At 45.7% G+C, this 14,851-nt stretch overlaps 1 protein-coding gene across 3 annotated transcripts in view; it reads left to right on the forward strand.

Annotated features, from left to right (window-relative positions):
* The window catches only part of LOC138259318 (transcription elongation factor SPT5), a 377,499-nt gene that overhangs the window by 78,228 nt on the left and 284,420 nt on the right, over positions 1 to 14,851 (forward strand). For all 3 annotated transcript variants that reach the window (XM_069206950.1, XM_069206951.1, XM_069206952.1), the window contains 3 exons: positions 496 to 561; positions 7,085 to 7,115; positions 7,627 to 7,695. In XM_069206950.1, coding sequence (XP_069063051.1) covers positions 496 to 561; positions 7,085 to 7,115; positions 7,627 to 7,695 — 166 coding nt within the window. The remainder of the gene's footprint in view (positions 1 to 495; positions 562 to 7,084; positions 7,116 to 7,626; positions 7,696 to 14,851) is intronic.

The following is a 14,851-nucleotide window of genomic DNA, read 5'->3' on the forward strand; positions in this document are numbered from 1 at the left end:
TTGACAGTGAAGTCCTGCACTGGGACTTTCGAAGTCATAATGATGCAGTGCTCTGCACTGAGGGCAACAATGGGGCAGTCCCAAATCTTCTGTCAGCACAGTGCTCGGCTAAGACCTATTGTAAGCAACAAGTTCTAGTTTTTGTTGTCGGAGTTTTGCACCAAAGCCCACAGCATGACAGTCCAAGGCCTATTGATGGTTCCTGGAATTCACAGCACAGTAGTCTTTGTCTAGGAGATTATGAAACTTTACATTATGACTCGCAACACTGTGGTAATGTTAGCTCTTGCTGACCATGGAGTAGTGCAATGATACTCATAAGAGAGGCATTTCTGGATCTTGCTAACGGTGCCCCTAGCCATGTGCTGCCTGCTATTTATCCTTTCTGTATAAATGAAGCTAAATCACTTCACTTGATGTATTTGTTTGCCCTTGTCTCTGCTGGGACATTGACTTGCTGCTAACCTGTACCTCCATTCTCTTCTTGATTTGCAGTGTCCTTGGTGGATCGGACGAACTGTCTGATGACATCACCCAGCAGCAGTTACTGCCCGGAGTCAAGTAAGGAATACCATGTATTTTGGATTATATGGGGGTCTCAAAGGTTTTTTTTTTTTTCTTTTTTTTTTTTGTGTCACTGTCTCGTTCTGGGTTTGCAATAGTTGTGCTCCAACAGCACAGTGGTGCATATGTGGATGCCTGACCCTGGGACACAAGAAAGTCCTTTTCTATGAGTGCCACTCAAATATAAATGTGGTTGCAGTACACTCTTGTTTTTCTGCAGTACCTCTTAATTTTTCTGTCACAGGGTTGAGCTGTCTTGTAAAAAGCTTGAGGTCCTATCAAGCAGATTGTTTTGATGGGTCTCTCTATCGGGGCTAGAATTATCTTGCAACCTTTCTTTCTTAGGGAATAGGGAACATCACTTTGTGTATGTTGCCCAGTGATGTGGTCTAAAGAAGGTCCAAGTGTGTCTGTCTCCTTGATGTAGAAAGCTGCCTCTTTATATCGTGCACTAAATAAAGTACGCAGAGTAGAGAGTCCAGGTAACCTTACTGGCTTACAGGGCTTTAAAAAAAAAAAAAAAAATCCCAAGTGCTCTATTTTTGTGATAGTGTGGTCGAGCAGCTTAGACTAATCAAAGGGGAGTATTGGGGATGTGTTGTAAACATAATCAATAAATGGACACACTCAATATAGAAATCTGCCACCAACTTATAAAAGGTAACAGATTTTTATATTATTTTAGGCACTAGAATTTTCGTGATCAGGTAAGTACTTTTCAAGATAGGTTTTTCAGCATTCAAATTGGCAATACTGTATTTGCGGTAATGTTGACCTATGTGGAAATGCACACTGCATAGTACCACTTGTCAACGACTTACAGGACTGTTTTTCAGGACTTTAGGTAAATAGGGGCCAAGGTTCAAGCCAGCACCAACAGGACGGCTCTGGGGTGTCCGGGTGCAGAGGTTCTTTTTGGTATTGACGGCCTTTTGAAGTCAATGGAAAGCAGTACATGTGAAAAGAAGCTGGATACTGTGGGAGGAGGCAGGAGTGGTGTGTGTGTGGGGGGGGGAGCAATTGGTTCGAAACTAAGGCGGGCTGGGGTCAAGACTGATTTGCATATGGCTGGGTCCAAACTGGAATGGCATGGCAAGCAAAACAAACTGATGGGTTAAACCCAGATCTGTGACTGGGGGTGAATGTTTGATTTGTTCTGCATTCCGTCCATCATCTGTTGTATTTGCATTTGTCGCCCCAAGTGGGAAGGGTATGCCCAGACGTGGGTCCCGTGCTTGCTATGCCACCAGAATCAAGCTAGCCTGGCTGATGAAGGGTGATACCCTGAAACCGGTCCCAGGATGCTTGTTTCTGGTCCAGGGAAGACCTGGCCTGGCAGTTCGGGCTGGACTGTTCCCATGGGGAACAGGGTCAAGACTGATTTGCATATGGCTGGGTCCAAACTGGAATGGCATGGCAAGCAAAAAAACTGATGGATTAAACCCAGATCTGTGACTGGGGGTGAATGTTTGATTTGTTCTGCATTCAGTCCATCATCTGTTGTTTTTGCATTTGTACTAGATGGGTAGTCGGGCTACGGAGCGTTGCAAAAAAGGAATTGGTAAGCAGGATCGGAATGTTTAGAAACAGATATAAAAATTGTGGGAGAACCACCATTTTAAGGAGTGATATTCGGCCCGCAATGGATATCGGACGTGGGTCCCTTGCTCACTGTGCCACTGGGTTCAAGCTAGCCTGGCTGAAGAAGGGTGATACCCTGAAACCGGTCCCAGGATGCTTGTTTCCGGTCCAGAGAGGACCTGGCCTAGCAATTCGGGCTGGACTGTTCCCATGAGGGACAGGGTCAAGACCGATTTGCATATGGCTGGGTCCAAACTGTGGGGTGGCATGGTGAGCAAAAGAACGATGGATTAAACCCAGATCTGTGACTGGGGGTGAGTGTTTACATTGTTCAGCACTCCGTCCATCATCCTTTTGTGTTGCTATCGGTAATTATGCCCATCTGTCTACCTGGGCATCCGGTATCTCCACTGCAGACCCGTAATCAAGCCACAGCACCTCCTTCCTGTCTCTGTGTAAGTGAACATCAAGGTATTTCACAGAGTCAGAACACCAGCGCAAGGGGAACCCCATCACATGCGGTTGGGTAGCATCAGTCAGTGGGAAAAGCTTTGACTTAGCCCAATTGATATGGAGCCCTGAGAATGTGCCAAAACAAGTCACCTCTTCCAATATTGGTGCAAGGTTAATCTTGGGATGACGGACGAAGAACAAGAGATCATCTGCATATAGCGACACCAGCAGCGGTTCTGTGGTCCATTGCAGCCCTCGGTGTATGACCCTCATACAAATAGCACACGGATGGGTCCACAGCCAGAATGAAAAGCAAGGGGGATAGGAGGCAACCCTGCTGAGTGTCCCACGTTGATGGGGGGGAAAAAAGGAGACTACTCGCCATTGAGCCATATAGCTGCTCTGGGCTGCGACTAGAGCAGAGAGATCAATTTGGTATGGCCCTGGGGGAACCTGAGCTTTCGCAAGACTGCGTGCAGAAACGCCCAGTCGAGCGAGTCGAAATCCTTTTCAGCGTCTAATAAGGCCACCACAGCCAGAACCTCAGGGGACACTATTTAGTACTGCAAATATAGTGAATAGTTAATGGAAGTGGAGCGGTGCGGGATAAAGCCGGACTGAGCGGGGGAGATGACAGTCTCCAACAAAGGGATAGGCGCTTGTCTGTCATTTTGGCTAAAACCTTGTCAAAATTAATCAAGGAGAGAGGGCTGTAAGAACCACAATTTAGAGGGTCTGTACCAGGTTTTGGCAACAGAGCTATGAACGGCTCTCATCGATTCTGGCAGAGCCCCAATCTCAAGGGCCACGGTGTACACTGAGGTGAGGGCTAAGAATGTCCTTAAATTGCTTGTAGAACACTCCAGTGAACCCATCTAACTCTGGGGTGCGTATCCCGGCCACAGAATCTATCACTTGTGATGTCTCTTCAACAGAGAAGGGCTCACTGAGGAATTGCTGTTGGGCAGATGACAACCAGACCATAGTGATATCGTCAAGATACTCCTGTAGTGTCGAACCCAAAGACTCAGTTCTCGAAGTATAAAGACTGCAGTAATATTTTAAAAAACTCTGCCAGGACCTCCGAGGTGCCAGCAGCAATGCTGTCGTCAGGTCTTTGAATTTCAAGTATGTGGGATATGGAACAAGGTGGTCGGATTAATCTGGCAAATAGTCTCCCGGGCCTATCTCCCTCCCATAGCTATGGGTTTTAGTACACTTGCACATGTATTGCACCTCTTGCTCTGCTAAGTCGTTGAACTCCTCAAGTAGAAGTCTACAAGGACCCAGATGGGAGGTAGCCTCGACATCAGCGGATTCACGGTCGAAATCAGCAAGCCAAGCCTCAACATGTGTAAGACGTTGCGGATGTCCCGTAGAACACCAGCATGTGTTCAAATGCAAACACCTCTGATATATGCCTTGAAGGCATCCCACAACACCACCCAAGTGTCCACCATTCCCTCAAAAAAAAAAAAAAAAAGTGGAGCACGATTTGCGCAGAGATGAACAGAACAGTGCATCAAACAGTGCCATGTCCGGAAACCTCCAGAATTTACTGAAGCTACTGACTGCAGGTATAGAAGGAGTTAACAATACTGGGGAGTGGTCAGATAGCATCCACTGAGATGCTGAACCGCCGTGACCCACGATACAGCAGCACCAGCGAGGAGCCAAAAGCATATAAGGGACCTGGTGCTTAGTGGTGCACAGCAAAAAGTATATGTTAACAAACCAGAACCATGCGGCTGCCATGGGTCCTGAAACGCGAAAGCAGAACAGAGATCCTTCAGCACCTCTAAGGGAGTGGGGCTTCGAGGACGGCGCATGAGAAGTGGTTTCCAACTCTGGATCTAATGGTAAACTTTTGTATGATCACTACCCCCCCCCTTGAAAACAAGTTTATCTTGCCTGATGCTAGTGGTTTTTTGACTCTGTAGCACATAGGGCCCTGCTGCCTAAGCCTCAGTGCTTGTGCTCTGACCCTAAAGTACATGCTCAGTTTGCTAATATCTGATTGGCTCTTTTACCTTACTTATAAGTCCCTAGTATGTAGTACAAGAGGTACCCAGGACTAGTAAGTTAAATGTCACAAGCCGACTGCAGCATTTATTTGTGCCATAGCTGCTGTGACTAGATGAAAACGTGACTCTAGGCCTGTAATTGCAGCTTAAACCGGCCAACTGAACCTGGTCACTTGAACCGCTTTTTGCCAGTTGAAATCTTTCCTCTTTGATATTAATGTCACCCCCTAGGAAAGTCCTTCATAGCCCACCAGGTGGGGTGCTTAATTTAAAAAGAAGGGCACGATCCTTTAGTGCTTAACATGCCCTCACAGTAAAAGCAGGCAGTTGCTGTTTTCACTGTGGTTCAATTGGCAAACTTCACTAGCCACCACACTAAGTGCAGAGTTCCATTTGGGACCACCAAAGGCTGTGCACCAACCTATGAAATGATTCCTTAAATTAAACCCGTCTCATTGCTGAGATCGGATTTAAGGTAACTTTTAATAGAAAAGTGACCAAAAGTCACGACTTTGTTGCTGAGACCTTTGTTAGTCTTTCTTTTGCATCTACAGCAGTTGTTACCCAAGTCAACCTTCTTACTCCCTGCTCGGAAACAAAAAGCACTCCCAAAAACAGACACAGAGAATTGCTGCTGGAAGGAGGTGTGACCTTCAGCAGGGTGGCTACTGGGCAGTGGTCACAGATGGCCCAGCTTTAAAGAGACTACAGCCTCATTAAACCAAATGGCAATCACACCTTTGCTTGACTGCTCCTTTGTGTGGGCAGGCAGGCTGGCATCTCCTCCAGAGAAGGGGAAAACCATTGGGCTTCCAGGAGAAGTGGCTCATTATGCCGAGTGTCCAGGGCCCTCACAGGGAAGAAGGCTTGCACCATCTTGGCTTAGGATAGATAAGAGTATCCTGGGGTTGTTTGATGTCCAAACCCCCAGGAAGTGATGTAAATTGGGGAAGATAGCATTTTGGGAACTAATGCCCCATTGGCTAGTGAGTCCTCCCCTCCCACCAATGAGAAGATGGCATACATTGTACCCCTTACACAGTCCTCAGATCACTACAGGACTGTAAAGAAGACATAAGGACTGTCCTACTGATCCCTGGACCCAACAAAGAGAGGCTGCACTGAAGGGACCTGCAAAGAGGACTGTGTCTGCTGTGCCCACTCTTGGAAAAAGCTCCACTGGTGCCAGGAGGGAAGAAGTGCTTCCAAGGGCTAGTTGGCTAGCCTTCTGTTAAGCTTCAGGGTGCCCAAAAGCTAAGGAACCCTGCAATGATCAAGAGCCCAGTTACCAGAAAGCCTCCCTGCTGCTGGTCGCCAATGTGCATACTGGGCAACTGAGTCTTGACCTTACAGAGATGTCCCAAAGTTTGTGGGAACGAAAGTCAAAGTGATACCTGGTCTCTAGAAAGAAAAGTATTGCTTGCCTTAAAGCAACTGTTGGACCTGCTCTAACCTGGAGACCAGTTGAACAGTGACAACTAGACTTGCACTGGACTCCCTGGGTGCATCATGGTAGATTAAGTCTTGAGGTCAGCGAGGACTCCTGAAGCTTGTGACCCCCAGGGAGGGCCCAAGAAAGCCTGCCACATTTCTTCTGTGTCTTCAGCATCCTCTGCCTCCTGCTTCCCTGGCATAAGGAACCCTTCTTTGGTTCCTTATGCCAGTGCAGGAGAAAACAATACTGAGGACCCCTGCACTTCTTAGCTACCTCGCTGGACCTTAAAAATCCCTGTGACTGGTCCTCAACTGTTGTGACCCATTCAGGTAAAGACAAGTTGCTGTTATAGCCAGTGTGCTGCTTACTGCTAAACTGCTTACAACGATTGAGTTGCATTTTTATAAAAATAATTCACTTAATTTTTGAAACAATCATATTTCTGTTTTCCGGCAATAGATTTTTGTTGTTTGGTGTCTATTTTAAGATACAAATAATTTTTTATAAATTGGTGTCAGAGATTTATTATGGTGTGTTTTTTATTTATTTTTGTTTTTTTTGGGGGGGGGGGGTTTGATTTTTTTTTTTTTTTTTTTTTTTTTTTTTTTACTCAATACCTGTTTTAGTGCTTTCCACTTGTCTTTTGATTAAGCAGTACTGCTCTGTGCCAGAGTTACCCAAGACCGAGCTAAGGATTTTATTAAGAATATGTAACTGGGCCTGATAAGATTGTGTCATTATTACATGGTGAGGTCTCGCAACCACGTCTTCTAATTCACTTTCATTACAGTGGCACCTCTCTGCCTCTTGTGTGTATCCAATTTAAGTGCATCACATATACTATGCTGGCCACCTTAACTGTCCATTCCTTTATAGTCGGTGAATGGAACAGCTTTATTTCTGTGATCAGCACCTGTATTTGTGAACTGCATCCCACTATATGTTTGATAATGATTTATGTTTTTAAATTTTAGTGACACACATTTGTGTCTGCTCTGCTAACAAGCCTTCTCTCCTCTCCAAACAGAGATCCTAACCTTTGGACAGTAAAATGTAGGGTAAGTACAGGATTTATGTCCCTTTTCAAGAAAACGGTGATGTAGCAGTTCAATATCTCCCAGAGTAACACACAGGCAATCGAGATATTTACTCTTCCTGCATATTATGGCCAGTATCCAGTAGGCTTCTAAGAGCAATAAAAGTAAAATGCCATTGAATTTGATACCTTCAGTTGAAGAATAAGTAAATTAAGAGTTAATATTATTATTGCACCGTTTAGGTGTGGCTGTGAGTGGAGATCCATTGTGCACATCTGAAGTGTAAGAATTCAGATAATGACTGAATGTTTTTTCTGTAGTAATTGATTTGTGTTTAATGGCCAGAGAGACTGAATACATTAATATAGAATTTGCTTGAGTTAAGTAATGAAATTGCTAGAATTCCCTGTTTAGGAATTATCCCTTTGTATATTGCCCCTCTCAGGTCTGCCCTGATTTGGGTTGTCATTAACACTTGTTATTATGGACATAGGAGTGAGATCTCAAATGTGGTAATTCTGTCTCCCTTTAGATCGGGGAAGAACGTGCAACAGCTTTTTTGTTGATGAGGAAGTATATCGCCTACCAGTTTACTGACACGGTAAGTCAATTGTTGCTGCTTCTGACTTTGGATATTTTTGCCAGGTCCGGAACAGTTCAGTTGTTCCTTGAAATCTGTGTGTTGACTGTGCTGTGGCCTAGGTAAAATGATCTTGTTACGTTTGTTCAGTCCCCAGCTAGCAATGACATTGTTAGACTAGTTTGAATGAAACATTTTAATAGCAACGGTATTAAGTACAGTTCTGATAGGGGGAGAAATATATTGATCTTGCTCTGTCTTAGTGCACATTTCTAATAGATATTTTTTCAGATTGTTTTATTTGAAATGTCCCTGTCATAGACTGAGACCATGGAAGTTTAACATGCATCTATTCAGCCCGTTGGACCCACTTGCATTACAACTGAGTATGAGGATGTTCTAGTACATATGTGGTCTGACTCCCCCAAGTTCACTTCTCATTTTATGTCTAGATGTGTGTGAATTAGTTCAGATCCATTAAGTTAAATATCTTCTCTCTAATGACAACTAAACAGGCCCATTTGGCCTTCTCCTTCCCCACCATGCCTATGCCACAGCATAGTTCAGAAAAACTCTGTACTATCTTTCTAGATAGCAAAATTTGGAGGGATTTTACATGGTGAGAATGGAGAAATTAATCCAACCACAAAGATGCATATTTCAACCTACCCATAAAGGATCTGTTACATCTTTTATAAAACCTTCAGTAAGTTGGTACCTTTCTATAGTCTAGATTTTGTTGGAGATAGAAAAAAATCTCACTTTATTCCTAATCGGAGTATAGATGGAAAGATTCTCTTTGGCGCTTAGAACATGAGACTCAAATAACTGCTCAAGATAAAAGCTTGTGGTTCCACAGCCTGTTTGTCCTTACTTTCTCATGCATTAATGGGTATTCCTTGGCCAGGTGACAGATATATACTGCACAGTTGCATGCTGTTCCACAATAGGTTCAGCCTTAGCATAAATAAAATGTCATTCTAGATGACGTACCAAGCTTGCCTTAGTGGTGAGTTTGGGAACCTAACTTTTGAAGGGATGCTGCCTCTCTGTTCCTGGGCTACGGATAGTGTACAAAAATGATTTAGTTTGCTTGGATTCTTCATATTTGTTTTTCCTAACCAGAAAGTAAGAATTAACTTCTCGGGTGGCATTGCAGGAAAGTCTTTAACCTGTTAGCTGAAAACAAACCTAATCCACAGAGCTCTCCAAAAATTAAAAAGAGCAAATTTAGTGTCACCAGCTGTGATTTATGGGACAGCACCTCTTGTAACACAAAGTTTCACTGTTGTCCTGATCTTCTAGTGCAGTACGAGGAAATCAAGTCTTAACTCCTAGCTGCAGTTGCAAACTTGAGAGCCTGATTTCTAAAAAGAGTATAAACATTGACAGCTGTCTCTCTGTTGTAGAGATAGTGTGCACAACTCTACAACAGTTTACCCTCTTCCTTGCTGAATTCATTTATGTTGCATCTCTGCCTCCCTTTGTGTCAGATTGTCTATTTAAAGGTTCCCCAGGAGTCTTCCCTCGTCCCAAACTCTGTTCAGTCTCTTATTATAGCCTTAGGTAAGTTGATCTGAACTTTTTCTTTCGAAGTCATTTAATGTTGATGCTGATATTTCAGAATCATTATGAAACACCCCTAAGCATTTTCTGAATTTGCTTAGGTTACCTTGAACAAGTTCTGTCTTGTAGTTCACCAATTCATAGGTGAGGAGATACTTTTGCAGCTATTTGCTCTCTGGAAATGTGCAGTCATCATTCCATAGAGCTGACTGTATGATCATCTGTTGTATAGCCATGTAAAATAACATTTTATTTGGGGTGAATGAACTGATGAAACAGATTGCTGAGTTTCTGAAGGATCTTAGTCAACATACCCTGTAAATCAGGGATGTCGAAAGCATATGTAGTTTTTCTGATGAATACTTCTAACTGCAGACTCCACACCTTTAGAGCATTCCCCCAAGCGCCAGACTGAATCTGTATGTTTTTCCTAGCAGTGCTCCTGCGTTCACTATGTGTGACTGTAAGGAAATGCCTCCTTGGCATGGTTGCCCCCTGACTTTTTGCCTTTGCTGATGCTATGTTTACAATTGAAAGTGTGCTGAGGCCTGCTAACCAGGCCCCAGCACCAGTGTTCTTTCCCTAACCTGTACTTTTGTATCCACAATTGGCAGACCCTGGCATCCAGATAAGTCCCTTGTAACTGGTACTTCTAGTACCAAGGGCCCTGATGCCAAGGAAGGTCTCTAAGGGCTGCAGCATGTCTTATGCCACCCTGAAGACCTCTCACTCAGCACAGACACACTGCTTACCAGCTTGTGTGTGCTAGTGAGGACAAAACGAGTAAGTCGACATGGCACTCCCCTCAGGGTGCCATGCCAGCCTCTCACTGCCTATGCAGTATAGGTAAGACACCCCTCTAGCAGGCCTTACAGCCCTAAGGCAGGGTGCACTATACCATAGGTGAGGGTACCAGTGCATGAGCATGGTACCCCTACAGTGTCTAAACAAAACCTTAGACATTGTAAGTGCAGGGTAGCCATAAGAGTATATGGTCTGGGAGTCTGTCAAACACGAACTCCACAGCACCATAATGGCTACACTGAAAACTGGGAAGTTTGGTATCAAACTTCTCAACACAATAAATGCACTCTGATGCCAGTGTACATTTTATTGTAAAATACACCACAGAGGGCACCTTAGAGGTGCCCCCTGCAACTTAACCGACTATCTGTGTAGGCTGACTAGTTTTAGCAGCCTGCCACAAACCGAGACATGTTGCTGGCCCCATGGGGAGAGTGCCTTTGTCACTCTGAGGCCAGTAACAAAGCCTGCACTGGGTGGAGATGCTAACACCTCTCCCAGGCAGGAATTGTCACACCTGGCGGTGAGCCTCAAAGGCTCACCTCCTTTGTGCCAACCCAGCAGGACACTCCAGCTAGTGGAGTTGCCCGCCCCCTCCGGCCAGGCCCCACTTTTGGCGGCAAGGCCGGAGAAAATAATGAGAAAAACAAGGAGGAGTCACTGGCCAGTCAGGACAGCCCCTAAGGTGTCCTGAGCGGAGGTGACTCTAACTTTTAGAAATCCTCCATCTTGCAGATGGAGGATTCCCCCAATAGGGTTAGGATTGTGACCCCCTCCCCTTGGGAGGAGGCACAAAGAGGGTGTACCCACCCTCAGGGCTAGTAGCCATTGGCTACTAACCCCCCAGACCTAAACACGCCCTTAAATTTAGTATTTAAGGGCTACCCTGAACCCTAGAAAATCAGATTCCTGCAACAAGAAAAAGGACTGCCCAGCTGAAAACCCCTGCAGCGGAAGACCAGAAGACGACAACTGCCTTGGCTCCAGAAACTCACCGGCCTGTCTCCTGCCTTCCAAAGATCCTGCTCCAGCGACGCCTTCCGAAGGGACCAGCGACCTCGACATCCTCTGAGGACTGCCCCTGCTTCGAAAAGACAAGAAACTCCCGAGGACAGCGGACCTGCTCCAAGAAAAGCTGCAACTTTGTTTCCAGCAACTTTAAAGATCCCTGCAAGCTCCCCGCAAGAAGCGTGAGACTTGCAACACTGCACCCGGCGACCCCGACTCGACTGGTGGCGATCCAACACCTCAGGAGGGACCCCAGGACTACTCTGATACTGTGAGTACCAAAACCTGTCCCCCCTGAGCCCCCACAGCGCCGCCTGCAGAGGGAATCCCGAGGCTTCCCCTGACCGCGACTCTTTTGAACCTAAAGTCCCGACACCTGGGAGAGACCCTGCACCCGCAGCCCCCAGGACCTGAAGGACCGGACTTTCACTGGAGAAGTGACCCCCAGGAGTCCCTCTCCCTTGCCCAAGTGGAGGTTTCCCCGAGGAATCCCCCCCTTGCCTGCCTGCAGCGCTGAAGAGATCCCGAGATCTCTCATAGACTAACATTGCGAACCCGACGCTTGTTTCTACACTGCACCCGGCCGCCCCCGCGCCGCTGAGGGTGAAATTTCTGTGTGGACTTGTGTCCCCCCCGGTGCCCTACAAAACCCCCCTGGTCTGCCCTCCGAAGACGCGGGTACTTACCTGCAAGCAGACCGGAACCGGGGCACCCCCTTCTCTCCATTCTAGCCTATGTGTTTTGGGCACCACTTTGGACTCTGCACCTGACCGGCCCTGAGCTGCTGGTGTGGTGACTTTGGGGTTGCTCTGAACCCCCAACGGTGGGCTACCTTGGACCAAGAACTGAGCCCTGTAAGTGTCTTACTTACCTGGTTAATCTAACAAATACTTACCTCCCCTAGGAACTGTGAAAATTGCACTAAGTGTCCACTTTTAAAACAGCTATTTGTCAATAACTTGAAAAGTATACATGCAATTTTGATGATTTGAAGTTCCTAAAGTACTTACCTGCAATACCTTTCGAATGAGATATTACATGTAGAATTTGAACCTGTGGTTCTTAAAATAAACTAAGAAAAGATATTTTTCTATATAAAAACCTATTGGCTGGATTTGTCTCTGAGTGTGTGTACCTCATTTATTGTCTTGTGTATGTACAACAAATGCTTAACACTACTCCTTGGATAAGCCTACTGCTCGACCACACTACCACAAAATAGAGCATTAGTATTATCTATTTTTTACCACTATTTTACCTCTAAGGGGAACCCTTGGACTCTGTGCATGCTATTCCTTACTTTGAAATAGCACATACAGAGCCAACTTCCTACATTGGTGGCAGCGGTGGGATACAAGACTTTGCATTTGCTGGACTACTCAGCCAATACCTGATCACACGACAAATTCCAAAATTGTCATTAGAAATTGATTTTTGCAATTTGAAAAGTTTTCTAAATTCTTAAAAGTCCTGCTAGGGCCTTGTGTGTTAAGTCCCTGTTTAGCATTGTCTTTTAGAGTTTAAAAGTTTGTTAAAAGTTTGAAATTAGATTCTAGAAACAGTTGTAGATTCTTAAAAGTATTCCAACTTTTAGAAACAAAATGTCTAGCACAGATGTGACTGTGGTGGAACTCGACACCACACCTTACCTCCATCTTAAGATGAGGGAGCTAAGGTCACTCTGTAAAATAAAGAAAATAACAATGGGCCCCAAACCTACCAAAATACAGCTCCAGGAGCTTTTGGCAGAGTTTGAAAAGGCCAACCCCTCTGAGGGTGGCAACTCAGAGGAAGAGGATAGTGACTTGGAGGACAATTCCCCCCTACCAGTCCTATCTAGGGAGAACAGGGTCCCTCAAACCCTGACTCCAAAAATAATAGTCAGAGATGCTGGTTCCCTCACAGGAGAGACCAACACCTCTGAAATCACTGAGGATAGCCCCAGTGAAGAGGACATCCAGTTAGCCAGGATGGCCAAAAGATTGGCTTTGGAAAGACAGATCCTAGCCATAGAGAGGGAAAGACAAGAGATGGGCCTAGGACCCATCAATGGTGGCAGCAACATAAATAGGGTCAGAGATTCTCCTGACATGTTGAAAATCCCTAAAGGGATTGTAACTAAATATGAAGATGGTGATGACATCACCAAATGGTTCACAGCTTTTGAGAGGGCTTGTGTAACCAGAAAAGTGAACAGATCTCACTGGGGTGCTCTCCTTTGGGAAATGTTCACAGGAAAGTGTAGGGATAGACTCCTCACACTCTCTGGACAAGATGCAGAATCTTATGACCTCATGAAGGGTACCCTGATTGAGGGCTTTGGATTCTCCACTGAGGAGTACAGGATTAGGTTCAGGGGGGCTCAAAAATCCTCGAGCCAGACCTGGGTTGACTTTGTTGACTACTCAGTGAAAACACTAGATGGTTGGATTCAAGGCAGTGGTGTAAGTAATTATGATGGGCTGTACAATTTATTTGTGAAAGAACACCTGTTAAGTAATTGTTTCAATGATAAACTGCATCAGCATCTGGTAGACCTAGGACCAATTTCTCCCCAAGAATTGGGAAAGAAGGCGGACCATTGGGTCAAGACAAGGGTGTCCAAGACTTCAACAGGGGGTGACCAAAAGAAAGGGGTCACAAAGACTCCCCAGCAGAAGGGTGATGAGACAACCAAAACTAAAAATAGTAAAGAGTCTTCTACAGGCCCCCAAAAACCTGCACAGGAGGGTGGGCCCAGAGCCTCTTCACAAAACAATGGGTACAAGGGTAAAAACTTTGATCCCAAAAAGGCCTGGTGTCATAGCTGTAAACAGCATGGACACCAAACTGGAGACAAGGCCTGTCCCAAGAAAGGTTCCACTCCAAACTCCCATCCAGGTAACACTGGTATGGCTAGTCTCCAAGTGGGATCAACAGTGTGCCCAGAACAAATCAGGGTCCACACTGAAGCTACTCTAGTTTCTGAGGGTGGGGTGGATTTAGCCACACTAGCTGTCTGGCCGCCTAACATGCAAAAATACAGACAGCAACTCTTAATTAATGGGACTAGAATAGAGGGCCTGAGGGATACAGGTGCCAGTGTCACCATGGTGACAGAGAAACTGGTTTCCCCTGGCCAATACCTGACTGGAAAAACTTACACAGTCACCAACGCTGACAATCAGAGAAAAGTACATCCCATGGCAATGGTTACTTTAGAATGGGGAGGGGTCAATGGCCTGAAACAGGTGGTGGTCTCCTCAAATATCCCAGTGGACTGTCTGCTTGGAAATGACCTGGAGTCCTCAGCATGGGCTGAGGTAGAACTAAAAACCCATGCAGCAATGCTGGGTATCCCTGAACTGGTGTGTGTGAAAACCAGAGCACAGTGCAAGGCACAGGGTGAACAAGTAGAGCTGGAGTCTGGAAGAATGGCCCAGCCTACCAAGAGAAAAGGAAAGTCAGTTGGGAAACCAACTGCAACACAGCAAAAGAAAGGGAACCTCTCTTCTCATGAAGAAGTTCTGCCCTCTGAGGGAACTGAGCCTTTGGAGCTTGAACCTTATCAGGTTGAGCTCTTGGGCCCAGGGGGACCCTCAAGGGAGGAGCTGTGTAAGGGACAAGAAACCTGTCCCTCTCTTGAAGGCCTTAGGCAGCAAGCTGCTGAAGAGTCCAAAGGCAAGAAAAATGGAACACATAGGGTCTATTGGGAAGATGGGCTCCTGTACACTGAGGCCAGAGACCCCAAACCTGGTGCCACTAGGAGAGTGGTAGTGCCTCAGCTGTTCAGAGAGTTCATCCTAACATTGGCCCATGA

This window comes from Pleurodeles waltl, chromosome 9 (genome assembly GCF_031143425.1).
Source record: "Pleurodeles waltl isolate 20211129_DDA chromosome 9, aPleWal1.hap1.20221129, whole genome shotgun sequence".
In the NCBI taxonomy this organism is placed as follows: Eukaryota; Metazoa; Chordata; class Amphibia; order Caudata; family Salamandridae; genus Pleurodeles; species Pleurodeles waltl.